The 26,795-nt window shown below is 34.8% G+C and overlaps 1 protein-coding gene across 4 annotated transcripts; it reads right to left on the reverse strand.

Annotated features, from left to right (window-relative positions):
• Positions 1-991: 991 nt before the first annotated feature.
• Esd (esterase D) lies at positions 992-26,454 on the reverse strand. Of its 4 annotated transcripts, none has more exons than XM_047554088.1 (10): positions 26,432-26,454; positions 22,357-22,405; positions 20,180-20,254; positions 15,345-15,433; positions 11,236-11,334; positions 10,450-10,574; positions 9,153-9,272; positions 7,481-7,579; positions 6,741-6,908; positions 992-1,213 (listed from the first exon to the last, which is right to left on the reverse strand). In XM_047554088.1, exons 3-10 carry the CDS (start codon positions 20,245-20,247, stop codon positions 1,133-1,135), a joined length of 849 nt encoding a protein of 282 aa, XP_047410044.1. In that variant the 5' UTR covers positions 20,248-20,254; positions 22,357-22,405; positions 26,432-26,454; the 3' UTR covers positions 992-1,132. The 4 variants fall into 4 exon arrangements, with proteins under 4 accessions (XP_047410044.1, XP_047410043.1, XP_047410042.1 ...); XM_047554087.1 differs by lacking the exon at positions 26,432-26,454 and adding an exon at positions 26,404-26,424; XM_047554086.1 differs by lacking the exon at positions 26,432-26,454 and adding an exon at positions 25,992-26,098.
• Positions 26,455-26,795: the final 341 nt, after the last annotated feature.

Raw genomic sequence — 26,795 nt, forward strand, 5'->3', positions numbered from 1 at the left:
TCAGTGGCCTTAAAGCCTTGCCAACACTTAGGAGGATGTTCTGCTTAATTTTAGTTGCTCAGGTGTGTGTATTGGCATTTCACTGCAGTTTTTATTTGCATTTGCCATCTTAAGTAAATGTGCTTATCAGCCATATTTCCTATTTTGTGAAGTAACCATTCAAATTTTTGCCCATTTCTCTATTGGTTTATGTTTCTATAAGCTAGTGGGAGTTTATATATTCTAGATGTCAGGTCAGTTTATTGTAAGCATTTCCACCCATTTTATAGCTTGCCTCTTTACCCTTAATGATGGCTTTACTGTATGGTACTATTTCTTAAATATGGTTTTTATATAACCTAGGAGATTATATAAAATTCCTTTGCCTGTTTTTTTTTTGTTTTGTTTTTTTTTTGATTTTGTCAGATGATTTCTAGAAGCACCCAAAACTGGGAGGTCATTTTTTTGTTATTTCTTATTTACAATAAAGTCACTGAGATAGATCCATATGATGTGAGCTTTTGAGGGTGATCTTTTTTTTCTGGTGAGGGAAAGTCATATTTAGACACACATCTATTCAGTTCAACAAGGAAAAAAAAAAAAATCACTGAATTGGCATTTAGGAAACCTGTCTTCTAAGCCTAGCTGTGTCACAGATAGCTGTAGCAACAAGCCATTCTCTTCACTTTTCTAAGCCTACTTTCCTGTTCTATAGCCAACAATAGTTATTAAATGCCTGATAGAGATCAAGTACCTGTCAGATAATAGAGATAATAAATGAACATGACCAAGTCCAAGCCAGAGGCTGAAATTCTGAAAAGATGAAGTTTGGGCTAAATTACTTTTAAATCCTCTGTTCCAGAATTTGCACTCTATGATTTGGATAGGATTATATTCATATTCTGTGACCTGAGGTTAATACAACGAGGATTTCTACATTACACGGAAAAGGCTATGAAGTATTAAAGATTTCCTATGTGAACACTAGTAAAATAACTTTTTCAATCCGAAGTGAATTTTATATATTTATTCAGGTGATTCAATAGTACAATGAAGTTCTTTTAGCATTAAGAAATCCAATGTTTTGAGATATTTTCCCTCATCAATTCTATAATTTTTATAATCTTGAAGAGATTCTCTTGTCAGAAGTTTTTCATGCATTCAGGTATTTTGCATGATGTCTGATGTGATCAGCAATAAAGGTTGCAATAAAGTAGTAGCTATGATCATAACCCTAGAAGACAAAATACAGGGATGATAACACATTTATTTACCATTCAGAAACATCAATATTAATTTCTTTTATTATTTTATTATCAATATATATCTCTTTTATTATTTAATTTGTTCATAAATAGCTGAAATATTATAAGCAAGGTTTAATCAAAATCAAAGTTGTCATACTTGTACTTAAACATTCTCACTGTGTATTAAAAGAACAGTCAAAACATGAAGGAAAATGAAACATCCTACACAGCCTCCTTTCTAAATGCTACAATGTATAAGCAAAGAGAAAATAATGCATTAATTACATGTGCAGAGTAGACATGGTCATATTGATAAGGATTAAAAGAATCAATAAACTTAGAACTCAGAAACATGAGCAAGACATTTTAACTTGACAAAAGATGCATACTAACAATACTAAAATACAAAATAAGCACATATAAACAATACAGAAAAAGAACAACAACAAAAAATGCCCCAAAGCTCTATGGTTTAGGAAGCCAAACACAGCCACATAAAGAACCCTACTTCCTACATAGTAAAAGCATATCATAATCTTGAGGAGCAACTCATTAAACCCTGACATTCTTTGGCAATATATCAAATTGGATAAAAATTCAGCAAACCTTTTGAAAACTACTGTAAGATGGTGGGGGGATGGGGGGGTGCCAAGCAGTTGAAACAGAGCTCAGTCAACCCATCCATTAAAACCAGGACATCAAAACCAGGGCTGGTGTTGTATCTCAGTGGTAGAACATTTGCCAAGCACGTGTGAGGCACTGGGTTCAATCCTCAGCACCACATAAAAATAAATAATATATTTTAATTATATATTAATATATTTTTATTATCCAGCTACAACTAAAAAATATATGTATTTTTTACAAAAGTACAAAATGGAGAGGCAATCCCTTCCTTCTGAGAATGAAATAAGTAGCAGCCTTCAAAGGTGGAAGAAAAATATTGAGGTGGGAAGAAATTTCTAAGGATGTTAAACACCAAATAATTTTGTAGATGGCCACCCACACAAAACATAATTAAGAAACAAGGGTAGAATAAACTGAAAGAGATAAAAGTCTTAGATTTCTTTTTTAAAGTTTTAAACTAGAAAATCATCTGAGGGATTTACTAGTTAAACTTTTCTAAAACATAAGAAATAAAAATAGATCTAAAATATCACTGGAGTTTTGGGGAAATAAGGCAAATCCCCAAGGTTGCGATGAATCAGTAAAGATTTTCCATCTCTTACTTTCAGAGTTGTACAGAATGTATATCTTGGGAACAGTAGTTACTAAAAAGTTTTAGTGTAAAATCATCAAAGTAACTTAAAAGCAAACTGTCTTCTATTGTGGAAGTGAATCTGACAGGAAGTTTTCAAGATAAAGGCTCAGACCTGGGAGTTACTTTGTGTGACATCTCTCAGGCCAGTTCCGGTTGGTTAAATTTAGAGCTAAAGAGCAGCTTCTTCTATCAAGAAAGAAATTTACGAATTGTTAGAGAGTTAAACAGGTACATGAGTTCTAGGCCACAAAGCCTCTGCAATTCAGGACTAAATAATATCTGCCATTTTTCACACATCAAAAAGATGGATCTGACAGAAAATAGGCACAGATGCAGGGAACAGATGCCTCAAAAGACTTGTGTGAGAGAAACCCTAATGGACTGGGGATGCCCTGTTTTTACCCTGAGTTTCATGTATGCTAAGGGCCTTGCAGTTTCCAACATGATGGATCAGCCACTATTGCTTTTACTATTATGATTCTTTGAGAAGTTCCAGGGTACAAGAAAGTGCCAGTTTTGAGTTCTCAGGAATGTACTGCAAGATAACAGTACTTTATCTAAATCAAATGTCTTTAACTTCCATAATGATATTTAAAGGAAAATTCATTTTTATGAGAAAATAGAAAATGCTAGCTATGAGGGACCAAGAAAGGTTTTTTTTTTTTTTTTTTTTTTTTTAATGTCAACATAAAGGCAAAAGAACACGTTTGAACTACTGGCATTTTGCTGAAGTTAAACATTTAGAGCCAACTTGATTAGTTTCAACTCCTGTTTAAAGTTGTTATTAAGTGGCTTTCTTTAGTACCTTCAGTTTTATGATTAATGAGTTGGGTTGGTATGTTAAGCAGCTTGTGCAACTGCCTATACTTAATGACACTTGAAGGGGCCTTACTTTCCTCCTCCACCTCACACTTTAAATGGAAAAATCCTTGGAAGTAAAACTCTGACTCCAGGAGTATAAAAATAAACACATTCTTTCATTCTTCACTCAACTCTCAAAAAGGAAGCAGTGCTTCAGCAGCTATGATGGACATTTATTCTAACAGGGAGCACTTGGCTACATATTTTCCAGACTCAAAAGCTGGGATATGAATCTCCAGTTTGTTATGTCTCTTCAGAGTACTAAGCAGCAGTCTGTTCAAAGGTATTCATTTGTTTACTTAATAAACACCGAGAGTCCACATGCTAGCTAACTGTGCTAAGGGGATACAAAGATCAGTGTGGAAGTCCTATATTTCTGGAGTGTTCTGCATGTTCTTTTTTGTCTCTTAAGAGGCAAATCATGTGTATGATTTACCCAACTTCATTCCTTTACCTCTTTAATAGTGTCAAATGCTTATAACATATACTCTTCTCAACTGTCAAAAAAAGTTGTTTGAGAGAGAAGAATTAGTGTATGGGGATTTTTTTTCATATAATTTTCCTTTTTATATTTTGGCATCTGGGGAAAAAAATTAGGCAACAGAATTCTGATGACTAGTATACAAAGATCAAATCTTAAGATCTTAAGAGGCCATTGCCAAAATAGCCTTTGAATCTTTAAAAAAGTTCTGAGACTAGAGGTGGCAGGATAACTTCTCTTCCTGGTCTCTAAAAGGGAATACTATTTCTGCAAGTTTCGTCAGTATTAGGTCAGTGAATTTTTTTCATTACATAACTTCAATAACTAAAGATAAGACCCACTAGGCCCTTCCTTTTCAGGCCAAGATCTGATGTTTGAATACCAGCTCTTAGAATTCTGCTGCCATCTGCTATTTTTAGTTTAGATTACCTGAAATCAAGACATAAAAAAGAAAAATTATACAAAAAAAACCTAATATATGTCCTCTGCACTAATTCCTCTCAATTTTTTAATAGTTGACAGAGTATAAATAAAAACTGTGAGCATTTAACACCATTAATACGAGGTAAAGGAATGGGCTTGTGGAATCATGCACCGTTTTCTTTCTCCCCCTTTATTATCACTTATGTATATATACACCTTGTCATTTTCAGCTTATTTTTCTCACAGCTCCTATTTCACAAAGAAACACAGTTACACTGTACTTATCATCAAATGATAAAGCAGTGATGAAACTCTCTGACCTCAGGTAATCTGAGGTCAATGGAAATTTTTCCAAAATCTGAAGGGAGCCTCTCTGGAGCCACTACTCAGGCATGTCCACTAAGTTGTTGATCCAATTACAACAAATCCAGTCTGCTTCAGAACATGTAGTTCACTCTTCCTTACCTTGCTGCTAAGGAAAGTGAACAAAAAATTTTGACTGAATTCAAGACTGTAATTGTGAATTTAATACTTTATTTTTTTTAGAAAAATGTATTGCTCAGTCTTGACTCCCTGTAAGTACAACCAGCTACTAATTTTTTTTTTTTTTTGTGGTACTGGGGATTGAACCCAGTGGCATTCTACCAACAAACTACATCCCCAGCGCTTTAGCCCTTTTCAACTTTATTTATTTATTTTTTGAGACAGGGTCTCACTAAGTTGCCTGGTTGGCCTTGAACTTGAAATCCTCCTGTCTCAGTCTCCCAAATTCCTGGGATTACAAGGTGTGTGCCACCATGCCTGGCTCAGATAACCACATTTTTTTTTTTTTTTAGGATTGGGATATACAAATTGCAGAAAAAAATAGGTAGATTTATTTTTTTCCCCTCCAAGAATGTCATCTGTGTCCTAACTTGAGGCTGCTTTTGTAACTCTGGAAATTTTCAGATTTTGTTGGCAGGCAGGAACTTTGTCTGTAGAAACAACAGAATTTCCTGACACAGGACAAGGCAGTCTAATGCCAAGAGTTAAGGTCATTTGGGGAAAAAAAACATGGTGCAGGACGTAACTTATAGTCATAGTTAATATACTTAAACACACTACTACATTTATAATCAAACTGGATATTTGGATTTCTCAAGGTTGGTTGTTGATCTAAAGTGTTAATTGTGATGATAAATATTCAAATAAATTTAGAAAATATTCCATTACTTAAGGATGAAAATTCAAGAGAAAACAAGATATATAATATAATGGTTTTTAATAAATTTCTGAAAAAAATAATATATATGTATATAGTTTCACATATTCAAAATATCTTTGTACAGGGTTGTTGCTAAGATCTACTACATAAACTACAGAGGCAGCAGGTTCTGCACATTTTCTCCTGATGCTAGTAGCTCTTACTCCATTCCTTTGCTCCTTAGGATCATACCATGTTGCCTGGGAATGGCTAGACAGATAACAGGAGGACAGAATTTGTAGTCATAACCTTGCTTCTAGTCGTGGTTCTACCAGATACTAGCTGTGTGACCTTAGATAAACAGGCTACCTCTCTGAGCCTGTCTCCTCATCTGTAAGACAGATGGACAAGGAAGAAATGATCTCTCATTTGGTGGTATAACAACTGCAAATAAGTTAAAGCTGTGAAAACATTTTGTGAACTATAATAAACCACATTATATACTGACTACATTTATTTGAACATTTACCATCATAATTACATCTTAGGTCAGCATGGCTAATACATTACTCTTAAAGATGAATCAAAAATGTTTTCAAAAATCAGGATTGTGTATGATTTTCTGTGTTCATTACTCACCCTGAAATACTTTTTATATTATGTTCCAAAGCTTATGAATACTTTAAAAAAAAATAAAAGCAGAATTTCTTTACTTAAAAGGATAGTAACATAAATAGTTGAGTAGTGAATCATCAAAAGTACTTTAGTCAAGGAAAATTTGCAATCCAATTGAAATTCAGGAATTATTCTTAAACTACTGGGAGTTCCAAGTAGTACAATAGATAGAGTAGCATAAAGGTCAAATAATGTAAAGCACACATATGAGATGAACAATGCTCAGCTTCTAAGGCTAGGATGTGCACATGAAATGCAGATAATGAAGGGAGAAGCTTGTCCTTATTCTACTGTAACAGGGTACATGTGTAAAGATATGTCCACTTATGTTAGCAATTCAGTATCATTCAAGCATTAAAGTTCACATTTTTTACTGGCTTGACAATAGGGAGAAAATTAAATAATTTTCACTGCCAAAAGCTTTCCTATTTCTATCAAATTTGATCTCAGATATCATGAATTTAATAGGAAAGTTTTAACTTCTAGAGTCTTAATATAGATAAACTATCTTGATTAGAGATAGTACTTTATATTCTAAACTAAAAAATTACTATGGAATCATGCCCTTTATTTATTTATTTTTTTTTACAGTTGTATTATTTAGATCATCAAAGGTTTCCTAGTACTTACCTCCTGTAATCTAAAAACAACAGGGATTTTCTTTTCTGCACAGGCAGAAATAAAATTATCAGGGAGTAGTTGTCCATCTAGAAGAAACTGGTCATCTTTCCCTTGATCAATTAGTATGTCCAGCTGAGAATCTGGATAGGACTCCACAAGATGTGTTGCATCATATGTCTGAAAGAGAGAGGGAATAGTGAAAACTAAATTTAAAAGGGCCCAAGAAGAGATTCTTCTGAATATACTATGCTAGAATCAAAAGGAAATTCAAAGTTATTTAAGCTGAGGCTGATTACATCACACATATGATTTAAAATTTTAGTAATAAAGTGATATTTCTTGGTTATGTTAAGTTAGAAGTAATGGTGATTTTGAAATGAAAATATAAATTAACCATTAGCAGAACAAAAAGTAGCCACACAGCAGCTTTCATTATACAAAAAAATTAGAAATTAGTTTTTTGATGGTTGTTATATACAGTCATCCCTCAGTATCTGCAGGGAATTGTTTCCAGGATCTCTCATACACACCAGTGTGGATGCTAAAGTTCCTTATCTGTGTATAACCTACACATGTTCTTCTGTATTCTTTAAATCATCTCTAGAATGCTTATACAATGCATGTGATAGTTTATTTTCTGCTCTAAAGCCTTAACTTGAGTGGGCTAGGCATAAATCTATGGTATATACAGCTTTTTAAAAAATCTGAAAACTTAAGGAAAAGTACTAATACAGGCATCCAGTACCTACCTTCCATTTATTTTGATCTGTTCCCAAATATCCGCTAAAGGCCTTTTTGCCCCAAGGACAGAGCACTGGGTTGCAAATTGGAGCAAATGCTGACACAGACTTCAGAAATAAAGGAAATTTAAAAATGAGTTTAATTTTGCTAAATCAAATATGAATAGATATTTGCAACTGGCTTAAAAACTAACTTGCAATGAAAATCCCTATAAATAATTTTCCTTATGATAAATTACAGGACTCTATTGTGGACCTCTCCATTATAGTCTTTTGTATACTCAGCTAATAAATATAGGTGCCAAAATAACATAAAACCATGGGATTATAATTTAAATAAAAGTTTATATTCAGAGTTTCTATTACTTTTTTTTCCCTAAAAACTGTTCATAATAATATGAAATAGCTCATCCTTACCTTAGTGAACATATTACATCTGAGACATTATTTCTCTTAAACAGTGTCAAGAAAGCAGTGAGAAGGAATACTTTTAACATGACAGAATTGTGATCTCAAATTTTGTGTTCTGTACAATGTTGTCTTCCACTGGATAAAGGTACAAAGATGGAATCTCTCAACTTTAGAATATTTATCAATGTATATACTTAACAATATCTAATAATCTTTATAAAGGACAAAAAATTTGGGGCTTGGGAGATAGCTCAGCTGGTAGAGTGCTTGCCTTGCAAGCACAAGGCCCTGAGTTCGATCCCCAGTACCAGGAAAAAAAAAAAAAAAAAAAAGGACAAAAAATTTAAATTTACTTTTCTACCTCAGACACAATAAACTAAATGCCTTATGTTCACAAATAAAATTCTTATTTTCTACTGTCATACTATGAAATTGCTATGAGAAATATTTTCATTTCTCAGTAGCACTTCTAAAGTAAGTAGTCTCTATTATACTTGTAGAAGGTCCTGCGTTCAATCCCCATCATCACAAAAAGAGAAATAAACAAAAGACTTTTTCACTAAGGGAATTAAATGGGTTAAACAAACCTTGCTATAATGAGTAGCCCTGTGATTTTAAAAACAGGAGTAATCTTAAGATGCTTTGACATTTCCTTTTTCAACTCTTGTAATACACTTTGCACAGAATGACACTCTGCATGTGGTGGTTACTGACCTTGGATCACTTAAACAAATAAGCAAACAAACAAAAATGTAAAGCTATAAAATTTCAAATAATGGGAAAGGCTGAAAATGATGTTTTTCAATCAAGCTCCATTTTAATTTTCATCTAGAGACCTTAAGAACATTAAATTCTCAAATTTCTACAAATCATGAGTATTTTCTTCTATCTCAAAAAATTAAAAGTTAATTTTCCAAACATTCCTGGCAAAAGTATAAATAAATGACACAAATTATCACAATAACATTAATCAAATATAACAACCTTTGGGGAGAAAATGTGTTCAAAACTAAAGTTTGAATAAAAGTAACAGAAAAGATAAGCTACATTTTATACTTTTAGTAGGCTAACAAGAAACCACTCTGAAGAAATTCCAATGCTTCTGATTCTACAGCATGTCATCTCATCAAATTTAATACCTCCTGAAATTATCAACAATAAGGAAAAGTTTAGTTACAATACTACAACATTATCATAATTTTCATATTTGAGAGTTTTCTAATATATACTACTAAGAGAAATATTTATCCCTAGGCTTTGGTAATCTTACTTTGTATTTTCCAGGATTTTTCAAAGCACAAATCAGAGCTCCATGACCTCCCATAGAGTGGCCAAAAATAGACATCCTTTGGGGGTCCACTGGAAAACTGGCATTTATGAGTTGGGGAAGCTAGAAAGAATTTAAAGTATGACAAAAATTATCAGAGAAAGTAAGTTTATACTTTTTCAAAGTTATATAAAATAATTACACAATATTCCAAATTACATTGTTAACATGTTTTCAGCTGATAAAGATTACTGGAAAACAAAAATAAAAACTCAGGTAAACAATGATTATTAACAATAACACAGGGCATACACTTCTTTAAAAGCAACTTTAGGAAGATGATGCAGAAAGAACCTTTAAAATGTTCCAACTTTTGGCCTAGTAGTTTCACTTTTTAGAATCTATTTCAAGGGAAAAATCCCTAGGGAAAAAAAATTTTGTACAAAGATAATCAATACAGTATCATTTGTTATGGTAAAAAAATATAGGGGCTGGGGTCGTGGCTCAGTGGTAGAGCTCTTGCCTAGCATGCATGAGACATGGGGTTTGATCCTCAGTACCACATAAAAATCAGTAAGTAAAATAAAGGTATTGTGTTGCTCTACAACTAAAAAAATTTTTTTTAATTATATATAAAAACATAAATATCCTAAATTAGGAAAAAATAAAAGATTTCATTTGGCAGAATATTATTTAATTACTAAAATTAGAATAATATTTTCTACAATTAAAGAATAGCATAAAAAATTTATAATTATGTGAAAATTAGTCACAGAAAAAAGTCTGCAACATACTAAAACAATTATTTAGGGTGTAAGACTTATTTGTTATTAAAATTTTAATTATTGTTTGAGTTTTTATGATATAATAAAATCATAAAAATTTTAAAAATGTATGAACCATACATAAATATTATGAATAAAAGTAATGCTTTACCATTTATCCTAATTAAGCCTTGTTTTATCACTATAAAATATATTTGAATGAGCCATCTGTCAAGAAATCAAGGTTGTTTCTTATACTATTTTCTTTGATAAACTGGGTAATATGCATTCTCAATATAATTATTAAAATCTTTAAATCCATACTTAGTTTTAATTTAAACCACAGCAAATATAACACTAGTAAACTCTGGAATCTAGTAAACTTTATGAACATAAAGGTAGTTCCTAAAAATGTATGAAATAGATTCGCCAATACCAATACCCTAGTTTAAAATTCTGAGGACTAGAAGAACTTTGTGTCTAAAATCAAACTCTTGACAGTTACCCATCAATAATTACAATACTAATTAAGTTACCTCCTCTGTTACATAAGAGTACATTCTGTAGTTAGTCTTCCAAGGATCTTCAGTGGCATTCACATAAAACCCTGCACCAGTGCCAAAATCCCAGCTCTCATCTTCTCCTTTAATATTACAGCCACCTGTCAAGGAAAAACCTGGTATTTTTATCCACTCTATGGTAATTTATTTTATAATGTACTTTTAGATGAATATGCAAATCCACTTGCATTACAGCTGTTCACCAAATATTTTGAGCTCTCTGTCTTTTGAAGAACATGGTAGTACTATACATCTTGGACCTCTTGGTCTTGAATGGGGACCATGTGACTAGTTCCGGCCAATGAAGTGAGAGGGGATGACCTGACAAACAATTCAGGTGCCAAGGGAAGGCCCATTATCTTTCTTTGTTGATGACATTCCATCGATGGATTCTGAATATATGTTTCCTCACTGTTTTATAGTAAGTGGCCATAAAGAGGTTTGTTTATCTTTCAGAACTATATGGAGATCCCTTCCCTAATGACCTGCCTCTACCAATACTTCTCCTCATTACTACTGTGACCAGATTGTGTTCAATTTACTATCTTGAAGAAAAAGTCTTCTAATGTGCTCTGGAATAATTCCTTTCTGCTTCCCCTTTTCACTCAGAGCATGGGATTTTAGAGTCATGATGTCACTTGAAAGATTAAGAAATAATGGCAAAATTATGACACAGACTGTATAATGTATACAGTACCGATGACAACTTAGTCCTTAAAGATTTAAATTTTTATAGAGAATCTGTGGAGTAAGAATACTTACGAGGGCTGGTATCTGGAGCAATGACAATAAGGCCATGTTCTGAGGCAGCTTGATGATAACCAGATTTTGATATAAAATTCTGTTCTGTGCAAGTTAAACCTGAAGATCAAAAGTACTGTTATCTCATGTTATAACATGAATATTTTATATATATACATACATATACATACATATATACATACATATATACATACATATATATATATATATTTTTTTTTTTTTGGTACTAGGGATTGAACTCAGGGACATTTGGCCACTGAGCCACATCCCCAACCCTATTTTGTATTTTATTTAGAGGCAGGGTCTCAGTGAGCTGCTTAGCATCTTGATTTTGCTGAGGCTGGCTTTGAACTCACAGTCCTCCTACCTCAGTCTTCCAAGCTACTGGGATTACAGGCGTGCGCCACTGTGCCCAGCAAACTTTAACCTTTTATAGTACAGGAAAACAAGCTCACTTATTATTACTCTGCTGTAGATATAAGTTGAGTAAGACTTAAGTCCCTTTCTTAACAAAATTTATAATAGTATAAATCTAAGAACCATCTTAGGTTAAATGATTCCATCACTATCCTTTCACAGTCACTTGCTAAATTTTCAATTACTGAAATTCTTTGGATCAGAAATTTTCAAACTGTAGAATGGCAATATGGGGCATATGCCCAACATGAAAACAAACCCAGTAGGGTTTAATGCCCAGCAAGTTGAAGGAAAACAATTACAAAACTATTACACCAATTGTTATATTACTAAAATTGATAAATAAGCTGAAATTGTTATTATATCTGCATAAAAATTTAAATATTCACAGTAAATAAGCTAATACTATGGCCATCATAACACAAAGAACTTAATATTTTTTATATACAGGTAGTTCTCAGCAAAAAATTCTAATTTCTCACTGACCTAAAAGGAGAACAATAGTAAGCTTAAAACCTTTCTTAAATTGTTTTAGCCCCAGTTTTTAGAACAATTTCTCTCATTTTTCCTAGTTCTGTGCTTTTCAAGTCATGTGATAAAGGGATAATTTCATTCTCTTACCATAGGTACCTAAGACTATGATGATGTGAGAATAACCAAGAATGAACCAGAAATAAAAGGTTGAAATAAATACCACCTGGTATTGTAGCCCTTTTCTAGCAGTCAGTGCTAAATATTCTACTCCATCTGATAATTAGCAACATCAAAGCTTATTGATATGCATAAGGTAATATGAACTGGCTATAAATCATTTTTATAGTTGCTAATTATCCCACAATAGAGAGCACAGAGACTTAAAAAGTGTTTGCCCATATATATTGGTTAGATTAATAATCAATGTACAACACAAAGTTACAATTATCATTATGGGCCTTTATGCTTAAACTCTGTTAGGACAGACTTTTACCAGTCATGGCAGAACAACAAGGTGGTTTGTTTACCATTCCTTGCCAATGTTTTCCAGATAATGAAGCCATATCATGATGAAGAACTGCCCCAACTACTGTAAAAGTTTGAAATTTTGCAGACCTCAATGTAACTGTGTTCAAAGGAGGAAGGGTAATAGTGTAGAAAGCATGGGTTTTGGATTTCAGATAGGATCTGTTTCTAAGTGTAAGTTCACTTAGCCTTTTATTAACCAATTTAAAATATTCTGAGCCTCAGTTCCTTCATTTGAAAAATGGAGAGTACTGCCTCTTTCTATGTCGTAAAAAGATTAAATGTGATTAGATGTAATGACCCTTGAATTGTGTCTGGGACAGACTGTGTAGTACCTTGTACTTGAGAAATGTAAATCTCTGAGGTACCAGAGAAAAATTTCATTTATTTTTCTAGTTAGAATGCAAATTCTTTGATTAAAGTAGAGTGAGTGAATTGCAGAGGCAAAGAAATGAAGATAATTCAACCAGAAGGATTATTCTTCAAGAGTACATAGATAAGTTACTAATTAAATACACTCAGGTCCAGAGGCTGAGGTAGGAGAAGCCCAAGTTCAAAGGTAGCCTAGCCTCAGCAACTTAGTGAGGCCCTGAGCAACTTGGTGAGACCCTGTCTCAAAATAAAAAAAAAAAGGGGCTGGGGATATGACTCAGTGGTTAAGTGTACAAAAAAAAAAAAAAAAATCTACTCAATCAACTACATCTGTATGAAGAGAGAATTTTTTTATTTTGGTAACAACTTTACTGAGCAATTCAATTCAATGATTATTAATATATTCACAGCTAGGCAGCCATCACCACTAATTTTAGAACATTTTTATCATCTCAAATAGAAACCTTATGCCCATTAGCAGCCACTCCCTATTTGGTCCACCTTTGGCCTCAAGCCTCAGGCTACCACTACTCTACTTTCTGTCCCTCTGGATTTGCCTATTCTGGGCATGTCACGTACGTGGAATTTAACAATATGTCATCTTTGGTGGATGGATTCTTTCACTTAGCATGTTTTCAAAGTACATCCACAGTCTAGCTTATATGAAGACTTCATTATTTTTGTTGCTTAATAATATTCTATCATATGGATATACCACATTTTATTTATCATTTCATTAGCTGACAGAACACCTGGTTTGTTCCCACTTCTTGGCAATTACAAACAATGTGCTATGAATATTTATATTTCTGTGTGTGCATATGTTTGCAATTATCTTGGGTATATAGCTAATGAAAGAATGTTGTGACAGTCATCTCAACTTGCCAAAGAGGACTATCTTTGAGGACTTCTTTAGACGTTTTGATTTTTAGATAATTTGTCAACTTTAGCAACTTATTGGTAAATAAACATTCTGAAATCCTTTTGTCATCATTTCTCAAGTGCAATGGTCAGACAATCTTACCTTTTTTTTAGAAAATCAAGACTTAATTTCCAAGGTTTACCTGTTCTTCAGCATCTCACTAAGGAAACTGTTCTGCCACTTAATGTAAACAAACAAAAATTCTATATTTTACCTCATAAAGCTCAGATAATCCATCTTTATACATTTCAATTTTGGTCAGAAATTAATCTGATCTGAGATTAAGTCTTTAACCAAAAGTTATAACTTTAGTAGCCCTCATCAGAAATAATGCAAAAAGAACAGAAGAAAAGGCTGAATACACTAGAACTGAACTGTGAGTCAGAAAACCTGCTCAACCTTACACTGGTATGTGACCTTGGGCAGTATTCAGTTTCTATGGGCCTCAGTTTTCTTTCCATGAATGACATGATATCTAGCTACATATTACTATGTATTCTAAAACAATTAAATATCTAATTTAGCTGCTGTTGCTTTTTGCTAATATTTAATGTTTTCCTAGAAAAATTGGTGGTCTTCATTTGGTCGTGGAGATGCTTTGTTGAGTTAAAACGAGATCTACAACTAAGCCTTACCTTTTAAAGTGAAACATTTATTCTCATTTCAAATTGGTGTTTGGGGTTTCTCCATGATGAAACATGTATAGGGAAGAATTATTATATACATGTTGTAAAAACCTACGTTGAAGAAACAAGAACTCTTCGTGACATAATCTGGGTACCATAACTTTCTCCTTGTAATTTTTCCTTATAAATATGAAGTGCTAATAGCTTATGAAAGAGAAATTAGCATAGAAATTCAAAACTACTAGTGTCAAAGTCTTACTCTCTCGCAAATCTATTCTACGGTATGATTAGGAGTATTAACCACTGATTAAGAAGTATTAGAATTCTTTGTGACTTTACAGACTGTTGCCAGAGAAGCTCTACAGAGGCCACTTAAAATATTACAGAGAACACAGGAGGGAGGTACTTGTCTGTGATCTATAATTAGCATATCATGGTGCTCTGGTTCCATCTAATATTGTTCTAGTTGACTGGAAAAACCTCTATGAACTGCAGAAATGCTTTGGCAGGTACAAATTAAGTAACTTTTCTAAGCCCTTACCCTTACCACTACACGTTCTCTACCAAGTAACTTGGTCTAATTGAAAAAGGAGTGATATAAATGTAATTCCTTAAGTCTGAAGATATTCTCAAGATAAAATTACAAAGCAGACAACGACAAGCCTCTATTTTATAAGAGGCTCAGAAAGCACACCGGTAAGTCAAAGTGAAAAAGGTAAGATAAGCCAGTTAAAAGGAAATTGCTTTATAAAACTCAAATGTATAATACTCACCAGACAACCAATATAGTGCAGGGCACTTTCCACTTTCTGCTTTTGGTGGTAAGTAGATAGCAAATTTCATTTTGCAGTTCAGCTCAACACTATAGTTTTAACAACAACCACCACAACAAAATATTAATGCCCTTTATTAATCAAGACAGAGACAAAATAATTAAGGACTATGTAAAAAGTAAAACATATAATATAGGTTCAAAAGTGCTTTAATGTCTAAACCAAGTACTTCACCTAGGCTTAATGAATATACTGTCCCTTAAAGAAAACAAAACCTATTTAGCATACTGATCAACCAACCTGAGGCTGATTGGAAAGGCACATAGTCACATTGGGTAAAATAAATTTAAAAATAAATGTAGAACCCACTGTAGCACTTCTATTATTAAAAGAAAAATTGTTCCTATTTCTAAACGAATGTATGAAATATATCAGCTTTGATAAAAAATTAATTCCAAAGATCTTAAATTACATGCTTGTTCATGAGCACTGAAATGTTCCACATCCTTAATCTGCTTTTTCATCACTAATATTTATCATAATCACTATTATCACATGTGAATAAGATAATTTTGATAAAAACCATAGGACATTGCCATGTAAACAGGAATTTATACAACCATGACCTCGCAGATGGTAGTTTTAAATGTACTGCTTCAGAATAGCTATCTTTTTAAAAATTAGTTACACATATACTTTAGATAGTAACAACAAACAGTAAAAATACTTGTACAAACTCTGCAAGAAACTAGTTTTTCCCTACCCCACAACCTTTTCATTTGTCACATTCCAAAGGTGATCAATTTACCTCTTGTAGTTAATTCTTCTGGCATTTACCCTTATATCTAAATAATAGGTCTTCATTTGTTCCTTGATTTTTTCAGTTTTAGTTATTATTTACTGAATTTCCAGCATGGAAAAATTTTAGTTAAATAACTTCCCTGCCTTTGCTCTTTGTACCTCCCTACATTCTTTGCACCTCCTACCTACATCCTCTCAATATATAATTTTCATTGATCAATACTAAGAAGTTATAAATGGATATTCAGAGATGGACCATGTAGTATGCTAGAACTACCTGACTTTCCTTTTCATTGAATAGGTTGTTCATTCCTTTGGTTGGTTTGTATCTCTGTGCCTTCCTCAATCCCAATAATTCTTAAATTTGGTCTTTTCATGATGTCCCATAGTTCTTGAGATTCTGTTCATGATTTCTTACCATTTTCTCTGTTTGGGCAACTTTATTTTCAAGATTAAATATTTTATCTTCATTGTCTCAGGTTCTGTCTTCTAAGTGGTCTAGTCTTTTGGTGATGCTTTCCATTGAGTTTTTTATTTGCTTTATTGTTTCCTTCATTCAAGGATTTCCGTTTCTTTTTTTGTTGTTGTTGTTGTTGTTTTGAGAATCTCTATCTCTTTGTTGAAATGATCTTTTTCTTCCTGCAGGTGCTCTTTCAGCTTATTGGTATTATCATTCATTGCCTGCATTTGCTCTCTTATCTCATCCTTTGCTTTGCGAATCATCTTAATCATATATAATCTGAAGTCCTTTTCTGACATTTCTAACATACTGTCATTGGATTCTATTAATATAGAATCTAGATTTGTTTGGATCATTTTCTTCCCTTGTTTTTTCATGTTGTTCACATATCTTCCCCTCTAGCAGTGCAGATCTGGGGTATTGCAGATTTCCCCCTATAGGCTTATAGTGGCCCTACAGGTTTCCAAAACCCTTTCTTTAAGGGGAGATCAACATTAGCAGTGCCCAATTCAGAACTATGCAATCCTAGACCAAAGAGCCCCTATGAGGACAATAACAAAATTGTCATAATAAACAGAATGAGTTAAAATATTATCTTCAATAAAACAAACAGATTTGCAATAGGGTCTGCAGTTTCTAATGAAGGACAAAGAGGATGCAGAGGGATGCAGAATGTGGCTGTTAATGGGATAAGAAAAGATTATGCAGAAGTTCTAGAAAATAGAAAGGGTGAGAGTGTAATCAAAAGAAATTGGATGTTAGCATGCAAAAAAGGGAGAAAGAGACTCTGAGGGAACAAGTAAACAAAAGGAAAAGAGAGCAAGAAAAGTAAAGAAATAAAAACTTAAATTTTTTCTCTAAGGAGAAAAAAGAAAATCTACAGTATAACAGTCATATAGTAATGAAACCTCCCAGTCTTCAGTAGCCTGATGCATGAGAGGTACCTACAATGAGCTTCAAGTCTCCAGCAGGCATCTCAGGATGGGATTTACCCCACCTAAAGATCGGAGCTATGGCTTCCAGGATTATCCAAGATGGCTGCTCTGGCTTCAAAATGTGTTGGCAAATGGGGAGCTGCAGCTCAGGGTGTGGACGTGGTCAGCTGGAGGTCCTGGAGGAGGGATGCGTTTGGTCAGGCAGGGGTCCTGGAGGTCCTGTGTGTTTGGTGTGGTTATGGGATCCTGGAGGCTGGGTGCAATCGGTCAGTCTGGGGTCCAGGTGATAGGGCGCAGTCGGTTGGTCTGGGGGTCCTGGCAGCAGGGAGCAGTCAGTCGATGTGAGGGCCCCAGAGGCAGGGAGTGACTGGTCGGGCTGAGGGATCCTGGAGACAGGGCTCAGTCAGTCCGGCCAGGGGTCCTACAGGTCCTGGCTGTTGTCTCAAAATGGCGGCAGCCACATGTAATCAAACCTGCAGGTACTGTAACAGAGAATTTCCAGGCAACAGTAGGCAGCTGGCGGTCGGGAGGTGAACTTTGTGCATTGGGTGATGGATAGGTGTAAGGCAGGCGATGGACTGGCCAGAGGCAGGCAAATGGCGGATGATAGGCGCCTGACAGTGAGCAATCTGCACTCAGAAAAGGCATCAATATGCTGGCAGACTGCAGGTCATCATAGCAGACAAATGGGGTAAACACCAGGGAATCGATAAGCAGCAAAAACTGCCTCACCAAGAAACGGATATCCTCTGCTTGAAACCGGAGTTATGGAGCGACAAGGAACACAACCTCCCTCTAGTCCACCATCTTGGATCCCTCCTGACTTTCCTTTTAATGTTTTTTGTTTCACTGAGTTTCTAATTCTTTTTGCTACTTGACTGTGCTGACTTTTTAGGTACAGACTCCCACAAAGGCCCCATCAATGCTATTGAGAAGTTTTTGTATGCTCCCTTCTATTCTCTGCAAATGTTTTGATTTTATTTTTCTACCCTATTTTAAACGTCTTTTCCTGTGGATGATTAGAAGTCATAAAATTTTTCTGGCAGCTGCTTTTAGGTCTTCAACTCCTCTTAGGGAAATTGAGATGTCTTCTTTCATGGTATACCATATCAGATCCATGACCAATGCCAGGATATTTGTTATCAACTGGCCAAACTGAGAGTGCATAATCGTGCTCCAGGATAGTTGGTGCCTTAAAACATTTCTTGTAAACTTAAAAATTTGTTAAGAGCAATAAAAATATGTTAAGAAAAGAAAGAAACACAAAGTAAGTGCCACACACAAAAGAAACTGGTAAGAGGGTAGATCTCATCTTAAGTATTTTTACCACAATACAATTTTTTTTTAAACACCTATCTCAAGCAGCTCTGTAATAAATCAGGTCTGAAACATATTTCAAACAGTGGTATGATAATCACTATCATAAAAGGAAAAAAAAACCCAGAATTATCTAATAACCAGAAACTTCTATCCCCATCATGTCATTACAATGCTCCTCAATTACTAAAAGAACAGAATGTCATACATAGAAATTTGCTATTGAGATGGGGAGAGGGAGAAGGATTGGGCCATATGCAACCAGGCACAAAAATTAAGGCTGTACCTCTCTTCAAGGACCCTCACTTTCAAAGGGAGCAGAGCAGAAATAAAACTATTAGATCATTTCTACGCTCCTGGAACACACAACAGATTACATTCTGGCACAATTCTTAAACAATAACTCTAAATGACACAGGTTACATAATAAGTAGATTACAGAGAGAAACTCAGTTCATAGTTTTTGCTTAACTAGAAAGAGGAAATGATCTGACTTCAAGGTAGAAAAACAAACACCACAAGGTAATTATAAGCTTCTTAACCGATGGTAAAATTCAAAGCTTAACTTTAGACAAATGTCTTAGGTCACGCATCTTAGAATACCTGAGAGACCATACATATTCTCTAAGCTGAAGAACACAGAGCATCTCTCCTCAATGTCTCCACTCAATTCTGTCTCTTTGGGTGTTTACTAACTGCTTTGCCTCTGCTTCATAAATCAGCCTGTGCCTCTTACTGATGTGTTATGAAATTCTTGCTGGAGACACGAGGATCTCGTTGTCCCGAGTTGAGGTTCCCTCCTTCCAAGGACCTCCTTGAACCCTTTCCCAGTGACATTAATTATAATGAGTTTTATCTTATCACTACTTCAACATCAAATTTCCCTCCCCCAGTTTCATAAATTTCCTCTCAAATACAGTTAATTCTATTTCATTTCTAAAAATAAAACCTCCATCAAACAAGTACTATCCAATAGAATTTTCTAAAGTAATGAAAATGTTCTATATCTCTACTATCCAATGTAGCAAGTTCCAGTCATGTTAGCTAAAAATGTTCTCAGAATTTTTAATGGCAATACAGTGTCATAAAGTTTTAGAATGCTATCAACTCAAAACTTGAAGGTATTCTTTGTCAGACTCCACAGTCCAATCCCTACACAATTAAGTTTGGTAAAATGGTCATATAGATAACCAGAGAAAGAGAAAGCATATTTAAAAGTGAAATGGTATATCAAAATATATAAAGATTTGTTTAAAATTAGGCAAAACAAATACAATTGAATGAGAGAGATCTAAAGTTGTCTACATCTTCTTAATAGTTACCTGTCATGTTCAAACACTTTCTGCAATCCCCCAAAGCACTTGTTGCTGGAAATCTGTTTCAATGCCATTCTTTTCCTATTAGTGAAGATTAATCTCATTAATTTTTAAGACTTAGTTTCTGAAAAACTTGAAACAAAACTGTTTCCAGATCACTTATCTAAACACACAACTGTCATCCATCTATAATTTTTTTCACTTTCACTTGCCATTTTTCTCTGATAAATAATATTAAGAAACTTTCATATTCACATTTATACTTGTTACCCATACTTGTTTCTAGAAAATTTTAATACCTTGGCATATCATTAATAATTTATTGCTGCAGACTGTCCCAAATTCTTTTTTTTTTTTTAAATCTCAAGTTACTAATTGACTAGTTTAGATTAAAAAATATCAACAGTCTACATGTCAACTGTAACAAAGAAGTCAAGAAACTGGTATTTTTAATTATGGTTGATTTTAAAACAGGATGAAGATGATGTACCTATAATTATACTGATAACTACAGAAAACATTATTGGTCACTTATAGTATGATAGGTATTTTTCAATATGCTAAACCAGATTAAATTACTCATCCTCTGAGAACTTCAGAGAAAAAGTGATACATAAATTTTAGACTAATATTTCTCCTTTTAAACCAAATCAAGAAGTACAACACAGATCTGTTATTAGGGAATAAAAAGAACAGCTTGCTGTTAGGAAACTTTGAAGTTTTGGCACTTGTTTTCTCTCCAATGGATCTTTTAAACTTTCATATAAAAGTAATTTTAAAGTTACATGTAAAATGTTACACAATATCTTTTAATAGTAAATACATGGAAATAATTGGGAAACTACTTTTATCATTACCCGGTGAGCAAAGAGGAATGAAACTGATTCTGATGTGTGCTTCTCAAGGGAGGAGTACCTTCCCATTCCTAGAAGCACTACATTAAAATATAAATTGATAAGTTCTACACACTAAATAAAAAGCTTCAGATACCAGGATCCAATATTACCTCTCTGATGTTTTTCTCAGTGAAATGTATTAATAGGTTGATCAGCCGCAAGCTTTAGGATTATTCTTACAAAGATATGTTAATGATAATTTTGAAAAAGCAAATTTGGAAATGTCTTTGCAAAATTCTAAGTGAGAATAGTTTCAATCCTATCTTCAAGCAATTCCTTCAGTAAGTCCAAATATGTAGTCTTATATTAGAAAACTGGGATTTGAACTCAGGAAGTTTGACATCAGAGCACATACTCTTAGCTGTTTTGCTGTCCTACCCTTGTACAGGATCATTAAATACTCTTTTAATTTTAAAAAGACAACCAAAGATTGACTGATTCCATAGGATTAGGGTATTACATGAGAAATTAGTATCTCTTCCATTACTTTTTGTTTTCAATCTAATAAAAAATTCTTAAATGACAAATTGTTCCATGTTATTTCTTATTGTATATTTACTTCAGTTTTTCTTATTCATGATCCTACCTTAAACAATAAAATTATACAGGGTGGCACTGTATAATTTTTATATACACACATCATAAGAACAAAGAATAAAATCTGCTTGATCATCCTACATGGAAATTTTCTTAAAGCTACAGGAAGTATGTAGGTTTTCTCAAAATATGGTACACTGGATACATGGTACATAAGAGGCACCTAATAATTACTATATTTTTTAAATTTATGAATACTATTTTGAAGTTGTTGGATACTATGTGAAACTTCTAAAAAATTTGCTTGTCCTTTATTTGTATTATTCTATACTTTGTTATTCATTAATTTCAATAAACCACAGAGGTCTATTTCTACTCTGTGAATATTCCTTAATTAAAATTCAAAACTAAATACTGTTCATCCGGTCAGAAACGTGGTTAAAATACTTGGTTAAAAAATTAGTACAAAGCTTTAAAAAACCCCAGTCTTTTAAAGTTTTTTCCCTTTAATAATTTGTTTTGTAAACTGCCTTCAATTACAAATTAAGAAAAATGTTAAGTTTAACAAAAAAAAAAGGGATGTAAGCTAAGAATTAGATATGATATGATACGTGATTATAACACACTAGGTAGTTATATTTTTCAATAGAAATTTTCTATGTAAAAAACAATAGATGTTTTAAACCAAGTTATTAGATATTTTCATTTAATTTTGAGTAATAACACATGAACTATGAAAATTAAGTTTACCGGTTCAATTGCTACTTGTTTTTCTTTGTCTGCAGCAAGGCAGGTGATCCTGAAAAAAGACCAAATGTATTATAAATGACAAAGTTTCTTTTAGCAAGGTTGCAGAGGTTATGGCTACCTGCATAATCCCAGCAGAGACATTCTTCTCTTAAGGTTGGTAATTCTACTCTGGATATGGCAACATGGAAAATGTAGTACCATTTCACCTTGGCCCTTAATCTAATAACCTTAATTCAGTCATATGTAGCATAACGAGTATGTGTGTGGTCAGGGTACAGACTACACATACAATGGTGATCCCATAAGATTATGATGAAGCTGAAAAAGTCCTATTGTCTAGTGCACACAGAGCTAAAGATGCAAGAGAAAAGGAAACTGCAGAAAAAGGAAAAGAATCCTCAAGAAAATTCACAGTGAAGGATCTAGTAGCTTTTCTAGACCTCAATAAACTCCTTGAAGTTTGAAAACATGCGCTCCAATACTAAAAGGTTTTCATTAAGAGAATGCTCACAGTGTATTATCTATTTATAAACAAATTTATGATTTAAAAAAGAAAAGTAAGAAAAAAAAGAAAACCAAGTTAATCACCATGAACATATTTCTGAAAAGTGACACCTCTCAAGAAGTCTCAGGCAGGTCCTTCTGGAGGTACATAGAAGGCAGTAAGACAACAGTTCTAGATGTGTTCCTGCCCTAAAAGACCTTCCAGAGGGATAAGATATGAAGGTGGAAGACTATGATATTGATGATCTTGATCCTGTGTAGGCCTGGGTTAATGTGTTTGTGCCTTTATATTTAATGAAATAGTTTAAGAAGTAAACAAAAAACAAATAAAAATTAGAAAAAGTTCTAGAATAAGGATATAAAGAAAAAATATTTTTATATAGCTGTACAACATGTTTGTTTTTAAAGTATTTTACAAAAGAGTAAACTACAAAGTTTATAAAGTAAAAAAATTATAGCAAACTAAATTAATTAATTTAAAAATATTTATTTTTTAGTTGCAGGTGAATACAACACCTTTATTTTATTTTTATGTGGTGCTGAGGATTGAACCCAGGGCCTCCGTGAATTAAGTGAGCATTCTACCACTAAGACACAACCCCAGGACCCGAGGGTTAATTTATTATTGAAGAAAAATACTTTTTAGGAAGTCTATGGCAGTATATACAACATCCTAGGCTTCACATCCCCTCACCAGTCACTGACTCACCCAGAGCAACTTCCAGTCCTGGAAGCTCCATTCATGGCAAGTAGCATATACTGGTATACCATTTTTATCTTTTATACCATATTTTTACTGTTCCTTTCCTAGATATATACAAATAGTTTTACTGTACCTTTCCTATAGATATACAAACAGTTACCATTGTGATACAACTGCCTACAGTACCTTTACAGTAATATGCTGTTCACAGGCAAGGAGTACAGTACAGTCTATACTATCTAGGTTTGTGTGAGGACATTCTGTGATATCCACACAATAATGAAATCACCTAAGGATCCTTTTCTCAGAACACATCCCAGTGTTAAGCAATGCACCACTGCACCTATTTTGCCACAAGCCCCAGTGACTGGTCAAAACCTTTGTTGGAGTAAGTACTAGGAAGACTTTTTTTTTTTTCTTTTTCAAACAAATAAAAAAAGTGTTAAAGTGTTAATGTGAGATGTAGTCAACTACTGAGAGTGAAGTCCCCACAGAAATGGGAACTAAGAGAATAGAGGAAGATGGATTTATCTGGCTAAGAGTGGTAGGTCAAATTTGTAATGTGGGCAGGAAAAAGGAAAAAAGAGATGAAGGAGAGAGGCAGGCTGAAGTTTTATGATTTGATCACACAGAATGGGCATGGTGATAAGACTGACTTATGAATGATGCTAAAGTGGCTGATGTTAAGTAAAATACACATATGGAAATCCCCAAGTATCACATGTCTTTTGTCTGATACATATGTTTCTTTTAGGTCTAGAACAGATTTTGTAAGATAGATGGGGTGCTAAGAACAGGGTAAACACCAAAAAAATCCCAATTCCTCCTCCCCGCAAAAAACTTCAAAACCAAAACATTTTACAGTGCCAGTGGGAATATCCAATTGTTCTAGAAAGTTCATAAAAGAGTTTTTGGAAAAGAAAGACTCACTGAACATGGCTGAACAAGTCAAGCCAATCAGGTAAAATACCTAAAGAAATAGTTTATTCATAACATATCCATTCTCTAAAAGGTCAAAGAATCAAATCTTGTGGTTCTCTTTTCTTATTGAAGCTAAATGTCATCCAGAAATCCAGGTTCTTTGTATTTTTGCCCATTCTTTCCATTTTATCATGAGTCTCAAAAGTTTTCTATGTATCTACAGGCTGAGCATCAATTATCCCCAAATCTGAAATGCTCCAAAATCTGAAACTTGAGTGCCTACATGATACCACAAGTGGAAAGTTCTGCACCATGAAACTTGTTTCATGAACAGAATTATTTAAAATGTTGTATAAAATTACATTTGGACTTTGTATATAAAGTGTATATGAAACAAATGAATTTTGCTTTGGTTCCATCCCCAAGATATCTCATTATGTATGTGCAAATAGTTCAAAATCTGAAATTCAAAACACTTCTGGTTCCAAGCTTTTTGGATAAGGGACACTCAACTGTTACGTGTGCTTTTGGTTACTATTCTCTTTGACTCCTTGAATTTTTATCCACTTCATTTTCAGTATGTCCCACTCTACTGGCTATTAACCTAAACAAGTCTTCACAAATCAACACATGTCAGTGCCCCGACTGCTGGCTACCATTTATTTGTTCATATTTGAAATGTTTCAACACTGCCCTTTCTTCTTTTAATTCCCACTACCATCATCCCAATTATATATAAGAAATTAAAACTCTGCCTTCTACTTTCCTTCTAGTATGTCCCACTACAATCCTAATCTAGGATTTTAATCCATTTAAAATTTAATCCACTTATAGTGGAGCCCTATAAGTAGCTCATCTTCAGGTCTAACAGGACCTACACGAAAAATCGTAGTCTTTTAATTTAAATATTGTCTCCCTGATGACCCCATCACAAATGGTCTCCAGCTTCCTACTGAACTCTGAGGTCCTTTTACAACCTGAACTATTATCACTGAATAGAGATGCAGGGTCCCCAGGGCACTTCCTTCTGCAGGTGCCTGACCGCGCCCTGGGGAGGTCTGTGGAGCCCCCCTTCGGCTACTTCCTGGACCCCCGTGGGCAACACCATCGCGCAAGGCCCGTTTCCACCGTAGAATGAATGCGAATACTTCTACTAGGAGCGGTGGCTGCGCATGCAGAGAGCGGGAACGGTCTTTGTAAAAGGGAAAAGCTGTACGGTGTAGCGGGACTAGGCAAACGGGAGCTTCTCTGGGATACAGCACGCCGAGCGCCCCAGGTCACACACTGTTGGGAGCTCGGCGAAGGTAAAGGGATTAGGGATGGCGCCGTGCCCCGGGAGAGTCTGGCCTCGCGCCCGGGTGTGGTGGCGTTCTGGCCCGCAGTCTCCTGCCCGCCGCCATCTGAGCCGCAGGCCTCGGCGTCTGCCCGACCAAGCCCGCGTTGCAGCTGCTGACCTAGACCCAAGCTGGCCGAGGACGTTCGCTGTAGTGCCCGTACCCAGTCTTACCTACAGCGGCGGCAGGGGTGGCGCTGGGGACAGAAGAGGCGGCCGGAAGGGGAGGGCGGGGCCTCAACATGGCCGCCGGGACCGGCTCGGCCACGCCCACCTAGGGCCCGCCCCCTTCCGTTCACCCCCGCGGCTCCTCCCCCTTGGGCCCGCCCGCTCCCTTCCTCCGCTCTTCCTGGCAGCCTCTATGCCTCCGGTTTCCACTACGCTGCAGGGTCAGTGGAGGGTGTCAAAGGTTGTACTCCATTTCCTAATCCAGGGACTGTCCGCGCGCGCTGACCCTTCCGGGAGAAGTCAGCAAGAAACTGAGGCTTTAACAACCTGAGGGCTGTCTCCACTTAAGTCGTGGAAAGGGTTTCTGTGTACCACTGTACGGTTTTTAGAAGCCAAAGAATAGTTTAAGATCCCTTACCCTCCACCCCCGAATCTTTTTAGTTCACCTTCTCGGTCAATGGATTAAGAGGCATTTGAAATCTTCAGTGGCAGACACGGAGTGGGAGCTCCGTCAGTGTCAAAATGATCTCCTTTCTTCCCTCATTAAAAGTTGAATTGCGCAGGAGTTGCGGGTTAATGATTAGCAAATCCCCCTTTGACGTTCTGCTTTTCTTGTTTAAGCCAACTAACTGTCAGTGTACTTGCCTATTGAGAAAAAATTAAACATGATTTCGAAAGGGCTAAAGTGTGTTTTTTTGTCTTGTTTCACTATTGGACTAATAGATCTTTGCTTCTGGCTTCATGGGCAGGCAACCGATGCATTTGCAAAAAGAACCTTAGGTCAGAAAGACCCTATGCTTGGTTTTATTT

Source organism: Sciurus carolinensis, chromosome 5 (assembly GCF_902686445.1).
Source record: "Sciurus carolinensis chromosome 5, mSciCar1.2, whole genome shotgun sequence".
NCBI lineage: Eukaryota > Metazoa > Chordata > Mammalia > Rodentia > Sciuridae > Sciurus > Sciurus carolinensis.

Coding starts and splice junctions, on each gene's coding strand:
- Esd (XM_047554088.1), bottom strand. CDS start 20,247: ATGGCATTGAAACAGATTTCCAGCAACAAGTGCTTTGGGGGATTGCAG. Junction 9,273..10,449: donor ACTCTTATGTAACAGAGGAG/GTAACTTAATTA, acceptor AATTCTTTCTAG/CTTCCCCAACTCATAAATGC. Junction 7,580..9,152: donor AAAATCCTGGAAAATACAAA/GTAAGATTACCA, acceptor TTATTTCTGAAG/TCTGTGTCAGCATTTGCTCC.